The following is a 21,273-nucleotide window of genomic DNA, read 5'->3' as shown; positions in this document are numbered from 1 at the left end:
TGCCCCTTGCAGTTTCCACTCAGGGACTTGGCTGGGGAAGGCAGTTTGCCTTCTCTTGGCTCGATCTCCCACATTTGCTGGGGAGGAGAGCCGGGGCGCAGGCTCTGCTGCATCCTCTGCAGGTGATGGATGAGCTGGGCAGGTCTCCTGGGTGCTCTCTCTGCCCTTCTGCATCTCTCGGTGGGGGGTGCTGGTAATACCTCGCTGGGCTAGGAGAGTGGCAAAGTCAGTTAAGGGCGGTGAACAGGGCTGGCCCGGGGCCTGGCACATAAGAGGAGTGCAGGAAATAGCCATGCCCCTGCTGCCCAGGGCGGCGGGAGCTGACGCAGGCCTAAGGACTGGGAGACCTGGAGCCCTGCAGGTGCTATGGGGAGGGGCTGGCATTTCTCTGCAATCTGCCAGGCTGCTGAGTGAAATCTGGTGGAGGGGGGGACTCAGGCAGAGTCCCCCTGAGGCCTCCCTGAGCTCTGAGAAGACACTTGAGACTCAGAGTCCACTCCAGGGTCACCCAAGTTGGGGTGAGGGCAGTGTCTAAGCCCTCTGAGCCAGCAACCAGCCAGTGCCCCCTCCTGTCTGGGGACCCACAGCAGGACGCCCCAGCTCAGGGGTGGGAGGGAGCTCACCAAGTGGCTGTCAGTGGGTGCTCAGGAACTGGCTGGCTCCTGTGGAGCCCTCCAAACGCCATCCCTACAGGGACACCCCGACACGGGTCCCCTGCGTGAGTCTGGGCTTGAGCTGTGAGGTACAGAGGACTTACTATGTGCTAAGCACTGTGTTGAGGGCTTCATTTTGCACGTTCAAATTTCATCCCTACAACAGCCCCATGAGGTGGGTACTGTTATCCGCCCGTTTTATGGATAAGGAAATTGAAGACCTGACTTGCTCAAGACCACAGAGTAGGGAAGAGGCAGAGTTGGGATTTGAAATAAATCTGTTTAACTCTTTCCTCTAAATCATGGCAGAGAAACAAGGAGAGAAAGATGGCTTTCATCTCAATACTGGAGGAGGAGAACACCGCTCTTCTTTTTTTTTTGAGATAGGGTCTTGCTCTGTCACCGAGGCTGGAGTGCAGTGGTGGCATCATGGCTCATAGCAGCCTCGACCTCCCTGGCTCAAGTAATCCTCCCATCTTGGCCTCCCAAAGTGCTAGGATTACAGGTGTGAGCCGCCGTGCCTGGAGGAGAACACAGCTCTTAAGACACTGTGCAGTCCTTGGGTTAGTGAGATTTCCCAACAGGAGTCCTTCCTTTACTGTTCCCACACCAGCCCTCCCCACAGGGAGGAATGTGAATACCCACTGACGGAGAGGGAAACGGAGGCAGGCATATGCCAGCACTCTAGCCGTTTGCAACTCAGAGACAGAAGAGACCACGTTTGAAGAGGGTCTCGCTGGCAGCCCTGAGCCCACCATGACGCTCACAATGCATTCAATGAACTGAAAATAACGTATGTCCAAGTGACAGCCGGGTTTCTGGTGGCCAAGACCACAGCCGGTGGAGCATCTGGCAAGATTTTACTGCCAGGTGTGGGGGCGAGAGGGGCAGCGTCCACAGCCTCCCCCGAACAGCGTCCACTGCCTCCCCCGAACAGCCTGCCTCACTTTCTCCTGCCTCCCATTTTCCTAGGGAGCGGAGACGCTGGGGAGTTCCACTAAATAAACCGTCTCTTTTCCAGATCCCAGCCTTGCTCCTCAAACAAAGCTGGGAGAAGGGGCTTCCCAGGCCCCTGCTGGTCTGGGTATGACCCCTGGAGGAGGGTCCTCTAAAGAATGCCTCGCAGCTGCCGCAACCCCCGCTGACAGCTGGAGGACAGGGGGCCTCTCAAGGGAAAGCCTAAGGGACCTTAAAGAGACACAGGAAGCCTGCGCGACCCACCCACTGAGCCCCGTGGCTCCTGTGCTCAGCCGCAAAATGGGAAAAATACTTCCTGCTCCGTTAGCCTCCCGGGTTGTCACGAGCACCGGAGTGGAGACGCGGAAAGACCCCGGGTAGGAGGCGGGCACGCGGGTTCCCGGCCCACCCCGCCGCCCACCCGCCGGGCGCTTCTGGGCCAGCCCCGGGCGCTGGCGGGCCTCGCTCCCTTCGCTGGGTTCTGGAACCACGCTGCACTGAACTTTCCTCCAGGCCCGCACCACTCCGGCGGGGCAACTTCTTTGCAAACTGTGAAGCGCCGCGCCGCCTTCGGCACCGTTTCCGGCTCGGGGCGGCCCCTAGCCCGCGGACGGCTCAAGGGTCCCCTCCCCCGGCTCCGGGACCTCCGGGTGGCCGGGAGGGCGCGGCCTTACCTGTTCCAGGTGGCGTTGGCGCAGGCCCGGCGCTGCTGCGTGCCCCGCTCGTCCGCGGCGGCGGCCGGCTCTCTCTTGCCCAGGTCACTGAGGCTGGGCGAACTCATGAACTTCAACCTGCGGAGAGTCCTCATGGTGACCCGGGCAGCCTGCGCCGCGCCCACGCGCGCCCCACGCCGCGCCCTGCGCCACGCCGCGCCAAGGGCCCCAGGCCGGCGCTGCGCCCTCTACGCGGAAACTCGGGCGAGAGCAGGAAGCCGAGCGGTCCTGCGGGGTCCCGCCCCGGCCCCGCGCCTCAGTCTCGGGTCCCGCGCCGGCCGCCCTGCGGGGTTAATCATTGCACGGAGAGGCTCAGCGTGGAGCGCCAGGCGCGCGGCCAGCACAGACCCGGCGCAAACGGAGGCCAGGGGCGGGCCCAGGGGCGGGTCGAGGCGCCCCGGAGGGCGGGGCATCGCGGGTGGGGCGGGGCCTCAGGCCAGCGGGGCGTGTACAAGAGGCGGAGCCGGGGTCTCCGCGGCCGCAGCTGCCACGACGCCCCGCTCAGTCTGCCCTCTGGGGACGTGCTCACCCTCCTCCCCTCTTCCGAGGGCCCCACGTGCCCACAGGAAACCAACACGCGCAGGGCGCTGGGCCCAAGCCCAAGGGCCCGCCCCCCGCCCAGCACTGCGGTCGCGCCCACGTGATGTCCAGCGACCCCGGCCCCAGCGGTCTCTCCCTCCACATCCCTCCTCGCAAAGGCTGTGCCACAGAGGTGCCTCCGTACCCCTCACCTGAACACGGGCTCCCCCACCCAGTTCTCATGAGGACTTTGGGTAGAGGCCTTCAGTCCCCTCCAGGCACCTCGGTCCAAGAACCCACTCCACCCGGGCTCAGCCTAGACCCCCTTGGAGGGGGACTTCAGCATTGCCTGGCTGCCTGGAGGATTTGCTGGAGTGAGGGCTTGAAGAAGTAGAGGGTTTGCTCCTCATCCCCCACCCCCAGGTCTTTTGGATGGTAAAACCAAGCAGTTTCCCAAGTCCCTGTGGTGGGGGCAGAGTGATCCCAGTGAGGGCAGGGCACAGCTGGTGCTTCCTGCTTGCTCTGCAGAGCACTTTTAGATGTCTGATTTCACATGAACTAACATGAACTGCTTCCGTGAGGTAGAGGTTGTTCTTCTCCCCATTTTCCAGTTGAGGACATTGAGGCTCACAGAGTGAAATAACTTGCCCAACATTGTGCAATCAACAAATGGCAAAGTTGGGCCTCACCACAGGGAGCGTCCAGCCCCTTGCACAGGGCCCTTCCCAGTCCCCAGCTTCTGGGATTCCCACAAGGCTCACCTGACCTCTCCATCAGATGGGGAGGTGACAGCCACAGCTCCAGGAGCTGGGAGGGCCCCATATAAAATGTTAAGAGAGAGGTGATGGCTCATGCCTGTAAACCCAGCACTTTGGGAGGCCGAGGTGGGCGGATTACCTGAGGTCAGGAGTTCAAGACCAGCCCGGCCAACATGGAGAAACCCCATCTCTACTAAAAATACAAAATTAGCCAGGCGTGGTGGTGCATGCCCGTAATCCCAGCTACTCAGGAGGCTGAGGCAAGAGAATCGCTTGAACCTGGGAGGCAGAGGTTGCAGAGAGCTGAGACCGCACCACTGCACTCCAGCCTGGGCAACAAGAGTGAAACTCCGTCTCAAAAATCATCATCATAATAATAAAAAATAAAACAAAATAGAATGTAAGAGAGCCTCATGAAGAGTCTTTGTTTAGTGCAAATCAACCAGTGTCTCCTGAGCACCTCCTGTGTTCTAGACATAAATACCATCGTTTAAAAAAATTTTTTTAATAGAGACAGCGTCTTGCTATGTTGCCAAGGCTGGTCTCAAACTCCTGGACTCAAGCAGTCCTCCCACTTTGGCCACCCATAGTGTTAGGATTGCAGGCATGAACTACTGTACCCAGCCCACGCTCTCAAACTTATGGGAACACTGTATCTTTTAGATCCCAAACCAAATGTCATAGCCAGACAAGGATTTCCTACCTTATTGCTGTAAAAAAAAAAACAAAACAAAAACAACAAAAAACATATAAAAATACTAAAGCATGTACTGAATTGTCTCTGAAAAGAATGAAAAAAGAGAATAAAGCCCAGATCCTTGACTCCTCAGAGGGGCCTTTGAGACCTGCTTGCCCTCCAGCTGCGGGTCCCTCCCCTGCCCTAGAACGTCTTTCAGGGAAGTTAGTTGCCCCTGTCTCTAACCGCCTTCACTCTCAATTAGGCTCAGGGGGCGTCCTTTTGTCCCCTGATGACTTTTTTCCATCCTATGCCATAAGCCAGGAGGGCAAGAACCATAACAACTTGTTCACTGCTACAGTCCCCGTGCCTAGCACAGACTGGGTGCTTCACAGATATTTGGTTTAACGGATGGATGAACATTTATCTCATAAGAATAAAGAGATTGCATTGGACCCCATTGGTGAAAATGCCTCATAAAAGTGCCCAGGCTGGACAGATGTGAGGGAGAATTTCCATCACGGCCACTGGTGTAAACGCAGCAAAGCAGAACCGCGGGCGATCCAGGCGGGATGAAACGGTTTCCCAGGCCGGAGGCAGGCTCTCAGGAGAGGACTCGCTTTGTGGGCTCAGCACAGCCTGGTCCCAAGCTTGCTGACCACAGGCAGGGCCTGGCTGACAGGAAGGGCCAGTTCCAGAGAGAGAGGGAGGCCTGACTGCTTGGGATAAGAAATCAGAGAGAAATGGGCAGCCCGAGGTGGGAGGCAGGAGGAGGGAAACAGGGGGCTGGGAATGCTGCAGGCATCTGGGAGAAGCGGCCAGCCAGAAATTCCGGAGGTGGGGATGGCTGAGGAATTTTAAAGAGATCTTTAAAAAAGGCATCTCTAGTCAGCGTTAAGGAATTAGCTATAACCTCTCCCTGGCCCCAGCCACAGATGTGTAAAATCTGTCTACACCCAACAGCCCAGTGCCAGGAGGGCAGTGGAGGCTCAAGCAAAGGTGCTGCTGCTCTGGGTTTGGGCCGTGACAGGCAGAGAGGGCACAGCTGCAGGACTGCCCCTGGGGCAAGAAACCCCAGGTAGAGGCCATGAGGGGACAGAGCTGTCACAAACCCTCAGAGCAGGGGGCAACTGGGGGACAAAGGGCGGAGTCCAGCCCCTAAGTGTGTTCTGTGTGGCCTGCAGCGTCGGAGGAAAATAAACCAAACTGCATGCGGCCAACATTTTACAACGGAGAGACTGACACAGAAACCCGGATTCTGGCCGCCCTGAAGCATCAGATGACAGTCTTGCTGGGCCTGAGCCCCACGTGACAGCTCCCACCTGGCTACTGCCCCTGCCAGCAGGCACGAGGCCTCCAGGTGCCCACCGGCTCTCCTCTCACTTGTGGGGCTTTCCAGGTCTGATGAGGGGGCTGGGGGACCCAGCAATTTTATTGTGGCGGGATACCCTGGGCAGGGCTCATTTGTGTCTGAGACCAGGGAACGGAAATGCCCCTCTGTTAAGGAAATGAGAGACAAAGGGACTCAGTCACACATCCCCAAAGCCACTAGAGTGGCCCCCACTCTAGACTCATTCACACATCCCCAAAGCCACCAGAGTGCCCCTGCTCCAGGAAGGTGTCAGGCCCGATGACATCAACCATGTCCTCTCCTCCCCAGGACCCAAACTCATTCCAAACTCCCCCTGGCCAGCAGGGTGTCGGGAGCTGGTAGAGGACCCCCTCGGTCACCAAGGGGGACCCTGATATCCTCAGAACTATCCTTCTGAAGGGCCGGCAATCCCTAAGCCTGGCTCAGCCCCGGCTGGACACCCAGGGACAGGAACAGACCAGTAAGTCAGGGCAGCTCATGAACCCGGGCCTCTGAGCTCCAGTCCACCAGCACTACAAGTGACATCATGATCTCCGGAACACAGGCCAGCCAAAGGGAGGAGACAGCATACCCCTGAAGGGGCCAGTTCGGGGCCCAGGGAGGGGTACTAGAGGCACGGTACAGGGGCGGCCACTAAACATACTGCCCCGTCTCATCCCCACAAGCCTGCCAAGCGGGAGACCAGTCCCATTTTACAGACAGAGAAACGGAGGCCCAGAGAGGCCGAGGCGTATGTCCGAGATCAGAGTCAGCAAGTGGCGGAGCTGAGGCTGGAGCCCTGCGAACTGGGCGGGAGAGAGAGACAGCTTCCATCTCGCCCACTCTCCCCGGGGAATGGCCCTCAGGTGCTGACCTCAGCTGCCCACGCCCTGACTGCTTTCCCAGGCACTGCCTGCTCTGGAGAGGCACTTCTGCCCCCTGGTGGCGAAGCCTGGTGTTCCCTCAAAGCCGACCCAAAAGTGCCTTCTGCACCCTGCGGAGCAGCCTGGTCAGTCCCGGACACCCAGGAAGAGGCCTGGCAACGTGCTGGGCACGGAAAGCCATGGGGAGTGCCTGGTTCTGTCCCCACAGTCTCTGCCATCCAGGCCATCCCATCCCTTCCCTGAGATGGGCGAGGAGGGTGACACCACTGCCCTATGAGGGCACAGAAAAAATCCACACACAGTCACAGGGGCACGCCAAGGGCTTGGTGACCACTGCCAGGGTGGTTGCACGGCAGAAGGAGGTTCCTGAGTCAGGGCCACCACGCTGGGGGAGCCCAGGGTACTCGCGGTGACTCCAGCACCAAATGGGATTAGGCTGTCATGGCCGCGGCCCCTCTCTGTGTGCTGATTCTCAGTGACCGTCCCAAGGCCACATGGCCAGTCAGCACCCAGGGCAGGATGGGTGTCAGGCCCGTCAGAAGCAACACGTGTTGTGTTTCACAAATGGGAGAATCCAACAGAGGCTCCCCTGTGGCAAGCCTGGGGTGGGTGCACCGACAGTAAAGGTGGGTGGGCCCCTCTCTCAAGTTCCTCCAGAAGAAATGTTCCCCTCTGGTGGCCTTGGAGCCAGGATCAGCTGTTATTATTCCCATTTCACGGATGGGGAAACTGAGGCTGTGTGGGGAACACAGCAAGGGACAAGAAAGACATGGTCCTTGTTACCAGGAGGTGAGCCCACCGTCCCATCCTAGCTCTGCCATCTAATATGTTCATGTCCTGGCCAGGTGCCATGGCTCACACCTGTAATCCAGCACTTTAGGAGGCTGAGGCGGGTGGATCACCTGAGGTCAGGAGTTGGAGACTACCCTGGCTAACATGGTGAAACCCCATCTCTACTAAAAATACAAAAATTAGCTGGATATGGTGGTGCACACCTGTAGTCCCAGCTACTAGGGAGACTGAGGCATGAGAATTTTTCGAACCCTGGAGGCGGAGTTTACAGTGAGCCAAGATCGTGCCATTGCACTCTAGCCTGGGTGACAGAGCAGGACTGCATCTCAAATAAATAAGTAAGTAAGTAAGTAAGTAAGTAAGTAAGTAAGTTCATGTCCTCCTTGGTCCCACAGCAGCCTTGAGGTTTGAAGGTGGACCGCTTCCCTTAAGTCTTCCCTCGACTGGCTGAGCTACCAGGACTCCATCTGAGCCCTTCTTCACCTTGGTGGTCTGGTTCTGTGCACCCAAGACATGTGCCCTCCTTTTGTTCTGGATTCTAGTTCTAGGGGCCGGGGAGGGGGCTCTGGCCAGCAGGTCCCTGGTCTTAATACACCAGATGTCACACATGCACCTACATGAGAATCTCTCTCCAAGCCACCTTCTCACCTGTCAGCCAGGTCTTGAACACCAATCAGTTTCCAAAGTCTCTTTCGGGGCAGGTGTTTCATAACCAGATTCTAGTCTCTCAAATAGGTGACTCTGTGGTATAAGAAGGTGACTGTCCAAGCTTGAGGATGGCATTGCAGAGACAGCCAGGTTTTGGAATCTCCCAAACTGGGTCTGCCCTCAGCTCTGCCACCTCCTTTGTGTCAAAGTTGTCAGAATCGGCCGGACACGGTGGCTCACGCCTGTTATCCCAGCACTTTGGGAGGCTGAGGAGGGTGGATCACCTGAGGTCAGGAGTTCTAGACCAGCCTGGCCAACACGGTGAAACCCCATCTCTACTAAAAATACAAAAATTAGCCAGGTGTGGTGGTGTGTGCCTGTAATCCCAGCTACTCGGGAGGCTGAGGCAGGAAAATTGCTTAAACCTGGGAGGTGGAGGTTTCAGTGAGCTGAGACTGTGCCATTGCACTCCAGCCTGGGTGACAGAGAGGGACTCTGTATCAAAAAGAAAAAAAAAAAGTTGTCAGAATCAAAATGGAATCACGTGTGTTTAAAAAACCCTGACAGGCTGGGCGCACTTTGGGAGACTGAGATGGGTGGATCACTTGAGGTCAGGGGTTCAAGACCAGCCTAGTCAACATGGTGAAACCCCCGTCTCTACTAAAAACACAAAAAAACTAGCTGGGCATGGTGGTGTGCACCTGTAATCCCAGATACTGAGGAGGCTGAGGCAAGAGAATTGCTTGAACCTGGGAGGCAGAGGTTGCAGTAAGCCCAGACTGAGCCACTGCACTCTAGCCTGGGCGGCAGGAGCAAAACTCTATCTCAAAACAAAAACAAACACAAAAACAAAAAACAAACAAACAAACAAAACCCCCTGAGAAATAGAGCCAGGAAAGGCCATGAAGAGAGGCTTCTTATATAAAAATGCCTGCTAACAAGAATGATCACAAAAGGCTCTAAAAAACCACAACCTTGCACAAAGGCCATAGCGATCACACACCAAAAATACCTCTGTGAGGACATCTGCTCAGCAACTGCCTGTCCAACCTCGGGCTGGTGCCACCCTTGTTATTGATCCTTGTAGCCAGGGATAATTATCTCAAAACAATTATGTAATCCTCCTCATTTTTCCTTTAAAAACCTTTGTCTTTCTTTGTCCCTGAACATACACATAGTTTAATATGGCATGCCAATTCCCATTGCAATGCCTGATTCCTGAAGAAATATGATTTTCTTGTAGACAGCCCCTCTCTCCTTGTTATTTTATTATTATTTTTTGAGACATAGTCTCACTCTGTCACCCAGGATGGAGTGCAGTAGCATGATCTTGGCTCACTGCAACCTCTGCCTCCCGGGTTCAAGCGATTCTCCTGCCTCAGTCTCCTGAGTAGCTGGGATTACAGGTGCCTGCCAGCACACCTAGCTAATTTTTGTATTTTTAGTAGAGACGGGGTTTCATTGTGTCAGCCAGGCTGGTTTTGAACTCCTGACCTCAAGTGATCAGCCTGTCTCAGTCTCTCAAAGTGCTAGGATTACAGGCGTGAGTCACGGTGCCTGGCCACTGATGGTCATTTAGGTTGATATCTGCAATACCTTCTCTGTCAAGCTTCAGTCTCTTTGTCCTTGGAGTGGGAAGATAAGACCATGCTCCTCCTGGGGTCAGTGAGCACTTATTATGGGCCAGGCATGGGGTATCCCCCTTTGAATTCCACAGCACTCCAATGCAGGCAGCTACTCTCATCATCCTAGTTTACAGGTGGGTTAGTTGGGACTCTGAAAGGTTAGGTGACTTATCCTAGGTCACATGGCTGGGCCAGGATTCAAACTCAGGCAGGCAGGCAGGCTTCAGTGTGTCTTCCCTACACTAATGAGGACCATGTGTGTGTCTGCCAGCGACCCAGAACAGAGTGTCCGTGCATGGACGGAGTCTTGCTCTATCGCCCAGGCTGGAGTGCAGTGGTGGGATCTCAGCTCACGACAACCTCCACGTCCCAGGTTTAAGTGATCCTCTTACCTCAACCTCCCGAGTAAGTGGGAGGTGCGCACCACCACACCAGGCTAATTTTTGTATTTTTAATAGAGATCAGGTTTCACCATGTTGGCCAGGCTGGTCTCGAACTCCTGACCTCAAGTGATCCACCTACCTTGGCTTCTCAAAGTCCTGGGATTACAGGCATGAGCCACCACGCCTGGCCAGCAATCGCCTTTTCTTTAATCAACATTATGAATAGAGTGTGGAGGCAGGGGATGGGCTGGGCCAGCACCACACAGGTGCCTGTCCCTCGAAGATTCCTGTCCTGACAATGACGTGCTGGCCCTTCTCGGCCGTCCTTGGGTATTCAGACTACTCAACTGCTGAATTGTGCCCTCCAAAGACACTGAAGTCCCAGCCCTTGGTACCTATGTATATGACAGTATTGGGACAGATGGTGTTTGCAGATGTAATCAAATTGAGATGAGGTCATACTGGAGTAAGTGGGCCCGAAATCCAGTGACTGATGTCCTTATAAGAAGGCCATGTGGGCAGGGCGCAGTGGCTCATGCCTGTAATCCCAGCACTTTGGGAGGCCGAGGTGGGCGTATCATCGAGACCATCCTGGCTAACACAGTGAAACCCCGTCTCTACTAAAAATACAAAAAATAATTAAAAAAAAAAAAATAGCCGGGTGTGGTGGCGGGCGCCTGTAATCCCAGCTACTCGGAGGAGGCTGAGGCAAGAGAATGGCATGAACCTGAGAGGCAGAGCTTGCAGTGAGCCGAGTGAGCCACTGAACCTGCACTCCAGCCTAGGTGACAGAGCAAGACTCTCTCAAAAAAAAAAAAAAAAAAAAAAAAAAGAAGTCCTTCTGAAATGTGAAGCCACAGAGATACAGAGACCCAGAGGAGAGGGTCGTGTGAGGATGGAGGCAGATACTGGAGCGATGCGGCCACAAGCCAAGGCACACTTGGAGCCACCAGAAGCTGAAGGATTCTTGGCTCTGCTGACACTTTTTTTTTTTTCTGAGACAGGGTCTTGCTCTGTCACCCAGGCAGAAGTGCAGTGGTGTGATCATGACTCACTGCAGCCTTGACCTCCTGGGCTCAGGTGATCCTCCCACAGCCTCCCTGGTAGCTAGGACTACAGGCACACGCCACCACACCTGACTAGTTTGTATTTTTGGTAGAGACAGGGTCTTGCTATGCTGCCAAGGCTGGTCTCGAACTCCTGGCATCAAGCAGCCCAACCACCTTGGCCTCCCAGGACACTTGATTTCAGACTTTCAGCCTCCAGAAGGGTGAGAGAATGAGATTCTGTTATAAGCCACCTGGTTTATGGTCACTAGTTATGGCAGGCCCAGGACACAAATACGTTGCCTTTCCCCAAACAGAGCCCCCTCCCCGCCAGGCTCTGGCTTTGACCTCCAGGAAACCCCATGTCCAGATGGGGAAAGGTCCCACCCCAACACTCAGCACACTGGAGACACCCTCATTCCCTCTAGCTCTGCTTTCTTTAGGGGAAAAACACAAACTCCGGGGGCCGGGAGGAGTAACCTCTGCAAAGTCATCCCAGCCCAGCAGCGTAACACCGCCCAGCTGTGCCTGGCCCTGTGCTGAGAGCTCGTGCACTTCCTGACCTTTGTGTTTGCAGCTGCCCTGCCAGGCAGGCCCGGGGAACATCCCCACTCCGCAGACCTGCAGACTGAGGCTCCTCAGGGCAGGCGGCAGAGCGGGACGGACCCCCGGGCTGCACTCCCCACCTGTATCCTTCCCAAGGCACCTTCTTGGCTGGCAGTCTTTTCTTTTCTTTTTTTTTTAATTTTATTATTATCATACTTTAAGTTTTAGGGTACGTGTGCACAATGTGCAGGTTTGTTACATATGTATACATGTGCCATGTTGGTGTGCTGCACACATTAACTCATCATTTAGCATTAGAAGAATCTTGGATGGAAGGAATGCTGCTTGGGATGTCAGAGTTCACCCTGCAATGTGAAGCCCTGCCTGACACAGCCCCGGGTGGAGGAGCCCGGGGTGGAGGAGCCCCGGGAGGAGGAGCCCCGGGAGGAGGAGCCCCGGGTGGAGGAGCCCCACGTGGAGGAGCCTGGGGTGGAGGAGCCCCTGGGGAAGAGGAGCCGTGGGTGGAGGAGCCCCAGGAGGAGGAGGCCTGGGAGGAGGAGCCCCGGGAGGAGGAGCCCCAGGAGGAGGAGCCCTGGGTGGAGGAGCCCCGGGAGGAGCAGCCCCCGGGAGGAGCAGCCCCCGGGAGGAGCAGCCCCCGGGAGGAGGAGCCCCCAGGAGGAGGAGCCCGGGTGGAGCCCCAGGTGGAGGAGCCCGGGGTGGAGGAGCCCCTGGGGAGGAGGAGGAGCCGTGGGAGGAGGAGCCCTGGGAGGAGGAGGAGATGGGTGTGGGCTTGGTGTAGGATTTGGGGGTGTGGGATCTGGGGGCTTAGGCAGTGCTTTTTTACTCATTCTTTCATTGCTCTTCCAAACAGCCCTGGGAGGCAGGAATGACTATTCCCAGTCAGGAATTCAGATCTGGCAGGGTAGGGAGGCAGGAAACAGCCCACCAAAACTTGGCCCGCGTTCCTGATGGCATACATTGAGCCCACAGAGCCGACTGTGGAGGTGATGTCGGCTCCTCTGGACACTGGCAAGGCCCCAACTTCCCTCATGGAGGAGGGGCGTCCAAGCAGGGTGGCATCCACCAGCCATGCCCCCACTTCTGCTACCAAGGAATCTTCATCTGGAAAAAACTGGGTGGATTTCAGTGTCTTTTTTTTTGGAGATGGAGTCTCGCTCCCGTCGCGCAGGCTGGAGTGCAGTGGTGCAATCTCGGCTCACTGCAACCTCCACCTCCTAGGTTCAAGCGATTCTCCTTCCTCAGCCTCCTGAGTAGCTGGGATTACAGGCGTGCGCTACCACGCCTGGCTCATTTTTGTGTTTTCAGTAGAGACGGGGTTTTGCCACGCTGGCCAGGCTGGTCTCAAACTCCTGACCTCAGGTGATCCACTCGCCTTGGCCTCCCAAAGTGCTGGGATTACAGGTGTGAGCCACCGCGCCTGGCCAGCTTGGATCATTCTTATCGCTCCTGAAATGAAGGGGAAACCACTGCCGAGAGCCTCTGGAAAGGCTTGGTGGGCGGCAGGGGTGTTGGAAGGGTCCCAACTCTTCATGGGGGCACGAGGAGTCAGCTCCGGGTGTGTCGGGGCACCGAGTCTAGGGCAGGGTCCCCATCACTGAGTACCTGTTGTGCCCAGCCCAGGCCACGGCCTCCCCACCACAACCCCTCCAGCTGGGTAGCCTCCTCTCCAAGCCACCGAGGTGGGCATGGAGGTTCTGAGTCCTGACATCACCTTCAGGGTCACAGGCTGGTGAGGGGCAGGGCCAGGATCAACCTCAGAGTCCTCATTCCAGACCCTGGTTTTCTCTACCCAAATCCTCCTGGAAGCAGCCCAGATCTTCCCACCTGAAGCCTGGGCTGCAGCTCACTGTTCCTCTGCCCTCTTTCTCAGCCCCTGCCCACAGCCTGCCCACCCCCTCCACCACACAGCCCTCAGGGGCTCAGGACTCTCCTGGCTCCCCGACCTGGGAATCCACCTTCCCAAGGCTGCCAGCACGTTCACTTGGACACTGAGGATGCCTCTGCCCTGGCTGCTCAGAGGCTCTGGATGAGGCCCTCTCCCTGCAGGATAAATTCCAGATTTCCAAGCCTGGCATCCAAGACCCTCCAGTCTGAGCACAGTCTTCCACTCCTTCCGATTCTGCTTCGTCTCCCACCACATCCTGCCAGGCCCCTCTCCCGCCACCCCCTGAACCAGGAGACAAAGTGCCCACTTGTTGCCTGGAAGATCTGGGCCTTTACCCAGGCTCTGCCCTCTGCCTGGGGTGCCCTGCTCCTTTTCAGTGATAATAATAATAATAACAATGGGTAGTAAAGTGTGATTCAGAGCATGGGCTGTGCAGCCAGAGGACCGCGGCTTCACCACTTAATAGAGGTCGACCTTGGGCTGATTCCCTCTGCTTAACTGTGCCCCAGTTTCCTCATCTGTGAAATGAGAATCCTCATCACATCTCCCTCCCTGGGTAACCACAGGCTCTAAACATATTCACAGCTGCAGGTGCTCACTCAGCCTTGGCCGTGGCAGTGAGCTGGCCTTTCTCCTCCTCCAAGGTGGCCTCTGGCCCCGCCATGCCTGCTGTCAGGTTCCCCCCAACCCCACCATGCAATCCTTTCTCTCCTTCACCCAACTTAGCCAACAGTCCCTGGCCCTCCTCCCTCCCCCTGCCCTGTGTCAGGGTCCAGACTGTGCTTGTCTCCTCCATCAGACTGGATGCTCAGGTCAATGTTCAGGCACACGTCAACACCCAGTGGACACTCATCTGCCCACACGGAGCTGGGGATCCCTGATCCGGTGCTTCCTCTCCTGGGGGCTCTGTCTGCCCACAGGGCCTTCTCTCTCCCTCCTGGCCTTCTGGTCACCTGCCCCCCCATCCCTGACTCCTGCAGCCTGCCCCCTCCCACATCCTCCTTGGGCCCCAGTGCTCAGGTGCCGCTTCCCTCCTCTGTAAGCTCAGTCTCACCTTCTCCTGTCAGACCTGTGCTGCCCCCACCCTCTGGACCACAAAACCACCTTTGGCCAGCACTGCTTCTCCTGTTCCCTCTTAGAGCAAAACTCCAGAATGAGGTCGGGCATGATGGCTCATGCCTGTAATCCCAGCACTTTGGGAAGCCGAGGCAGGCAGGTCACTTGAGGTCAGGAGTTCGAGACTAGCCTGACCAACATGGCGAAAACCTGTCTCTACTAAAAATACAAAAATTAGCCAGGCCTAGTGGCGGGCGCCTGTAGTCCCAGCTACTCAGGAGGCTGAGATGGGAGAATTGCTTGAATCCAGGAGGTGGAGGTTGCAGTGAGCCGAGATCACGCCACCGCACTCCAGCCTGGGTGACAGAGCAAGACTCCGTCTCAAAACAAAACAAAACAAAACTCTGTCCCCACCACTTTTCCATGGTCCTTCTGCCCAGGCCACCAGAGACTTCCATGGTGCGCAATCCAATGGTCAAGTCCCGGCCTATAAGGAGCTCAGTCCTTGAACACACTTGGTCCCTAAGGGAGGCCACTTAGAGCCTTTGTTTACCCTCTTCGGGTAAACTGGCTACATAAACTCTCCTAGGTGTGGTTCCTACTTGCCGCCCAGATGCTGCAGGGGTCATCCCATAGGAATTTCCAAACCACATCTGGCCCTGGGGGTGTCTGATAAGGGATGAAAGATGTGTACAGATGGGAAGATGAGTCACCAAGCTGGTAGGTGGCTAAGCTGGATTCCTCGGAACTCCAAAGGTGACCTGTGATTTAGCAGAATAACTGGACGCAGGTGGGCAGGATCTGGTAAGGTCCCGGTAAGAAGTGGTAATAAGGCCGGGCGCGGTGGCTCACGCTTGTAATCCCAGCACTTTAGGAGGCCGAGGCGGGCGGATCACGAGGTCAGGAGATCGAGACCGTCCTGGCTAACACGGTGAAACCCCGTCTCTACTAAAAATACAAAAAAATTAGCCGGGCGAGGTGGCGGGTGCCTGTAGTCCCAGCTACTCGGAGAGGCTGAGGCAGGAGAATGGCATGAACCCGGGAGGAGGAGCTTGCAGTGAGCTGAGATTGTGCCACTGCACTCCAGCCTGGGCGACAGAGCGAGACTCCGTCTCAAAAAAAAAAAAAAAAAAAAAAAAGAAGTGGTAATAAATGGGAGGGTTATTATTATATTGTCTTCATCACATGAAGATCAAGAAGCTGGGCAATTTAGAGAACTAGAAAACCTAAAAATTCCCTCCCTGCCTATGTCCTAGAAATGCTAGATAAAAAATTACAAACATCTCCTATGATCGAGCTTGCAAGAAAGTGAAGAAAGTCAGGGGCCAGCATGATAATATTACAATTCTCCTCAAGATATATTTATATTATAACACACAAGATACAAGATGTAATAGCTGGAGTGCGGTGGAGTGATCTCGGCTCACTGCAACCTCCACCTCCCGAGTTCAAGCTGGTCTCCTGCTTCAGCCTCCCGAGTAGCTGGGATCACAGGCGTGCACCACCACGCCCGGCTAATTTTTGTATTTTTAGGAGAGACAAGGTTTCACCATGTGGGCCAGGCTGGTCTCGAACTCCTGACCTCAAGTGATCTGCCCACCTCGGCCTCCCAAAGTGCTGGAATTAACAGGCGTCAGCCACTGCACCTGGCCATATATAGGATGTAATAGCACATTTAATACTGATATTACTGAAGGCCAGCATAATGCTTGAAGTACGCAGTTACACATATGGAGTGATATTCTCCCTGCCTTCATGGATCAAGCCCTCTAGCCTGGCAGCAACCCCATATGGTAGACTGTTGCTGCCCCCCATTTCACAGATGAAGAAATTGAGCCTCCTTCTTGCCGATGGAGCTGGGTTCCAAGCCTAAGCAGTCTGGTCATAGAGTCCATGTTCTTAACTATTATGATCTACTAGTTGCACTCTAACTAGTATAATAGTAACATTGCAGGAAATATTTTTTTCTTTTGAGACAAAGTCTCGCTCTGTAGCCCAGGGTGGAATGCAGTGGTGCGATCACGGCTCACTGCAACCTCCGCCTCCCAGGTTCAAGCGATTCTCCTGCCTCAGCCTCCCCAGTACCTGGGACTATAGGGGTGCACCACCACGCCCAGCTAATTTTTGTATTTTTAGTAGAGACGGGGTTTCACCTTGTTGGCCAGGCGGTCTTGAACTCCTGACTTCAAGTGATCTGCCTGCCTCAGCCTCCCAAAGTGTTGGGATTACAAGTGTGAGCCACTGCACCCGGCTAGGAAAATGTTTTAAACTAAAAACTCAGACAGGCCGGGCACAGTGGCTCACGCCTGTAATCCCAGCACTTTGGGAGGCCAGGGCGGGCAGATCACCTGAGGTGAGGAGTTCGAGAACAGCCTGACCAACAAGGTGAAACCCCGTCTCTACTAAAAATACAAAAATTAGCCAGTGTGGTGGTGGGCACCTGTAGTCCCAGCTACTCAGGAGGCTGAGGCAGGAGAATTGCTTGAACCCAGGAGGCGGAGGTTGCAGTGAGCCGAGATCGTGCCACTGCACTCCAGCCTGGGCGACGGAGTGAGACTCCGTCTCAAAACAAAACAAAACAAAACCTCAGACATTAAGTGAAAGTGTGGCAGCCTTGTGGGGGTGGAGAGAGGGTGCTGAGACGGAGGGTTTATTAATCTGTGATAGCAGCCAGGAGATCAGGCCCAGAGCAAGCAGGATGCTGGGAGGTGAAACTGAATTCTCCACAGAACACCAGAGGGCTTGAGGGGCTGCAACCTTAATAAAATGTAGCCTAGAAAAAGATCTACCCACTGACAATAAGAGATGACAAGAAAAATTGTCTGGCTCCTCCTGAGCTTGAGGTAGGAAAAAGTGTGCAGTTCTCCTGAGGGTCTCTAGCCATGGGTCTGCTGTAGTCTGGGATTAGATTTGCATTTATAAAGCCTAACCCCACGGATGAGAAAAGTGGCCCCAGGCCCATGACAGCCCTAGGCTGCCTGGGAGAGCAATGACAAAAATGCTCTGGATAGGGAAATCATCATTAACAATAATTTATCGTATATTTCAAAGTAGCTAGAAGAATTGTAATGTTCCAAATGCAAAGACAATATAAATGTTTGAAGCGATGGGTTTCCCGATTACCCGGATTTGATCAATACATGTTGTGTACAGGGGTCAAAATATCACACATACCCCAAAAGTATGTACGAGTGTTCTATATCAGCAACAATAAACAATGCTTTGGGAGGCATGCCCACGAGCTGGGGTTCTCACAGATAAAGCCTTGCTGGAGATAAACTCATGATCCCAAATTACACAACACACAGAAACAGACCACCCTGAGCGAGGGACAAGCAAACACCACACACACCAGTAGGAAGTTCCCGAGAAACCACTGGAAGGAGACTGTAAAATTAAATTTGCCTCACATAATTAAAGACGTAAAAGAAGGAATCAAATATCGTATTTGCTAGGTGTGGTGCTTCACGCCTGTAATCCCAGCACTTTGGGAGGCCGAGGTGGGCAGATCATGAGATCAGGAGTTCAAGACCAGCCTGGCCAACATGGCAAAACCCCGTCTCTACTAAAAATACAAAAATTACTTTGGGAGGCCAAGGAAGGTGGATCACGAAGTCAGGAGTTCAAGACCAGCCTGACCAACATGGTGAAACCCTGTCTCTACTAAAAATTAGCTGGGCGTGGTGGTGTGCACCTGTAATCCCAGCTACTCAGGAGGCTGAGGCAGGAGAATCGCTTGAACCTGGGAGGTGGAGGTTGCAGTGACTAAGCCAAGATTGCACCACTGCACTCCAGCCTGGGTGACAGAGCCAGACTCCATCTCAAAACAAAACAAACAAACAAAAAAAATTAGCCAGGCGTGGTGGCACATACCTGTAATCCCAGCTACTTGGGAGGCTGAGGCAGGAGAAGCTTTTGATCCCGGGAGGCAGACGTTGCAGTGAGCCGAGTTAATGCCACTGCACCCCAGCCTGGGCGACAGAGTGAGACCCTGTCTCAAAAAAATAAAAACAACAACAACAAAAAAACCCCACAAAAATAGAACAAGATGTTGTAGAAGCCAGGTGCCCAATAGGGGAACTTCTTTTTTTTCTTCTTGTTTTGAGACAGTCTCACTCTGTCGCCCAGGCTGGAGTGCAGTGGTGCGATCTCAGCTCACTGCAACCTCTTTCTCCTGGGTTCAAGGATTCTTGTGCCTCGGCCTCCAAGTAGCTGAGATTACAGGTGTGTGTTACCACACCTGGCTAATGTTTGTATTTTTAGTAGAGACGGGGTTTCACCATGTTGGCCAGCCTCCTCTCGAACTCCTGACCTCAGGTGATTCACCTGCCTTGGCATCCCAGAGTGCTGGGATTACAGGCGTGAGCCACTGTGCCCGGCCCCAATAGGGGAACTTCTGATGTGTGGCATCATCAAGGTACTCCCCCAGGGAGAAAGGATGGTACCATGGAAGCCAGGGCCCTGGGCACAGGGCCTGCAAGTGGAACCGTCTTTCTGGGCACTATCTGGGTTGGAAGAGGACAAAGCTAGGCGGAAGGGGCATCACGTATCTCGGCTTTGATTCCAGCCCCTCCCTTGGTGCTTGGGATTCTGTGTAGAAGTTCTGAGCAACTCCAGCACGTGCCTGGGCATGTCTGAGAGGGTGTCAGGCACCACAGCCCACGCCTGGCAGAGTCACAGTGGCTATGAGCGTGGCTTTCACTTGGGAGAGGGGTGTGGCTTTCACTGGGGAGAGGGGTGTGGCTTTCACGGGGAGAGGGGTGTGGCTTTCACTGGCTTCTCTGAAAGGGCAAGGCTCCCACCTTAAGGAGAAGCTGAGGGATAAGCATGGCCCTTCTCTATGGAGCATCCACAGATTTGGGGTGGAGGAGGGAAAACATTTTTGTGGTTAAATACACATGGCTCTATTCCAGACAGAGGAGAAATCCTTTTTTGTTTGTTTGTTTGTTTTGAAATGGGGTCTTGCTCTGTCCATTCTGGTCTCCGCTGTCCATTTTACAGATGGTAAGACTGAGGCCTTGCACAGGAGTGGGATATGTAGGGTCAGCGGCAGAGCAGGACTGTCCCAGTGCATGGGGTAAAGGACACATGCTCACTCACGGAGGCCCTACTGGGTGTTGGCACTGTGTACCCATCTACCCTCTGACCTGGGGCAGAATTCTGACCTACAGGCCAGAATTTCCACCCACATTTTTCAGAAGAGGAACCGGAGGCTCCGAGGGAAAGCTGACTTGCCCGGGTTGTAGGGTGAGTGAGTGTAAGGGCTGAGATCAGAGCCCAGCTGTGACTCTAGAGCCACACGCTTCCCACGGTCAGTAACCCACCAGGAGCGCCTACTTCGTGCCAGGCCCTGAGTCCCAGGCTGCTACTTCCCTTCCCCTGAGAGCCACAAGAGGGCAGTAAAGGGAGGCTCCAGAATCCCCAGGAGGGAGGAGGCCTGAGCCTCCAGAGATGACATTTCACCAGGGCCTGGAAGGATGACCTCACCCAGCACGGCCAAGTGGAGCACAGACCAGAGCGACAGGAAGGGGCTGCTCCCCTACTGTGGATGATGACATCGGTCCGGCCCTGTGCTCTGCACCTACACCCGCTGTCTGCCCCTAACCTCACAACAGTGCCCTGGGCAGAGGGCTGGGGGCGGGTGCACGCTGGGCAGCGCCAGGCAGCACAGGCAGTTGGACTGCAGGCAGGAGTTGACCCTCGGGCCTCCTGACCCTGGTCCCCAGGGCTCTTTGCCCTTCTCCATCGTCCCCAGGACATTTTCTTTTGAGTCTCGCTCTGTTGCCTAGGCTGGAGTACAATGGCTGGATCTCGGCTCACTGCAACCTCCACCTCCCGGGTTCAAGTGATTCTCCTGCTTCAGCCTCCTGAGTAGCTGGGACTACTCAGCTGCTGCCACCACGCCCAGCTAATTTTTGTATTTTTTTTTTGGTAGAGACAGGGTTTCACCATGTTGGCCAGGCTGGTCTTGAACTCCTGACCTCAGGTGATCCACCCACCTCAGCCTCCCAAAGTGCTGGGATTACACTCGTGAGCCACCGTGCCTGGCCATCACCAGCACATTTTCTACCACTCTTGAAGCTGGGTCAGCCTGGCCTCACTGGGCTCACAGCTCAGGCTCTGTGGGCACTGGGGTGGGGGCTGGGGTGGCCACAGGCGGCTTGTTTAACTGAAAAGCCCCAGGCCCCTCCTCAGCCCACCCCTCTGGCCTGGGCCCTCCCAGACCCTCAATCAATTCCAGAAGTCCTGGTTTCGACGCCCCCACCCAGTCCGGGGGACACACCCCACCTGTCCCTGCAGTCAAAGCCAATGAAACCAACCCCCGAGAGGGGCCCAGCCACTGTTCCTGGGCTAGGGCTTCTGATAAAGGATCGGGCTGGCCCCTCTTCAGCCATCCACGAACCCTATCAAGGATGACAGGGGTGGACACAGTTGCTCATCCGCGGAAGCTGCTTCCATTACCTGGCTGGCTCGTGAGTAGGTTTTTCATCTTACTGATGGGGAGACTGAGGCTCAGGACGTAGCTAATGAGCCATGGGGAGGGGAGAGGGGGTGACTCTGCAGCCAGGGCTTGGGGCCCCAGAGGGACTGGATCTGAGGCCGATTAGACGGCCTGCCTTCAGGGGTCCCCAAGGGTCCATGAGTTGCCCTTTGTTGGGGCCTGAGGCAGCGTGGGCTGGGAGGGTGGACACAGTCTCCTGGCTCCTCCCAGCCCCTGCCCTCCTTCGGGGTGCTGGGTGTGGGAGGAAGGCTTTGCCCA

The 21,273-nt window shown here is 55.4% G+C and overlaps 1 protein-coding gene across 3 annotated transcripts in view; it reads right to left on the bottom strand.

Annotated features, from left to right (window-relative positions):
- PRR5 (proline rich 5) overlaps positions 1–21,273 on the bottom strand; it is a 69,957-nt gene that overhangs the window by 34,068 nt on the left and 14,616 nt on the right. Inside the window, exons 1-2 of one of the 3 annotated variants that reach the window (XM_058430985.1) lie at positions 2,285–2,404; positions 758–1,174 (exon numbers count right to left, since the gene is read on the bottom strand). Coding sequence is in view for 2 of the 3 variants with exons in the window: in XM_032139501.1 (XP_031995392.1) it covers positions 2,285–2,418 (134 nt within the window). In the remaining variant the exon portion in view is untranslated. Of the gene's footprint in view, positions 1–757; positions 1,175–2,284; positions 2,690–21,273 lie in introns of those variants that run through there. The other 2 variants (XM_058430984.1, XM_032139501.1) reach the window with 2 other exon arrangements.

This window comes from Hylobates moloch, unplaced genomic scaffold (assembly GCF_009828535.3).
Source record: "Hylobates moloch isolate HMO894 unplaced genomic scaffold, HMol_V3 SCAFFOLD_19, whole genome shotgun sequence".
Taxonomy (NCBI): domain Eukaryota; kingdom Metazoa; phylum Chordata; class Mammalia; order Primates; family Hylobatidae; genus Hylobates; species Hylobates moloch.
Note: the sequence above shows the minus strand (reverse complement) of the source record. Positions and strands in the feature narration are given on the sequence as shown.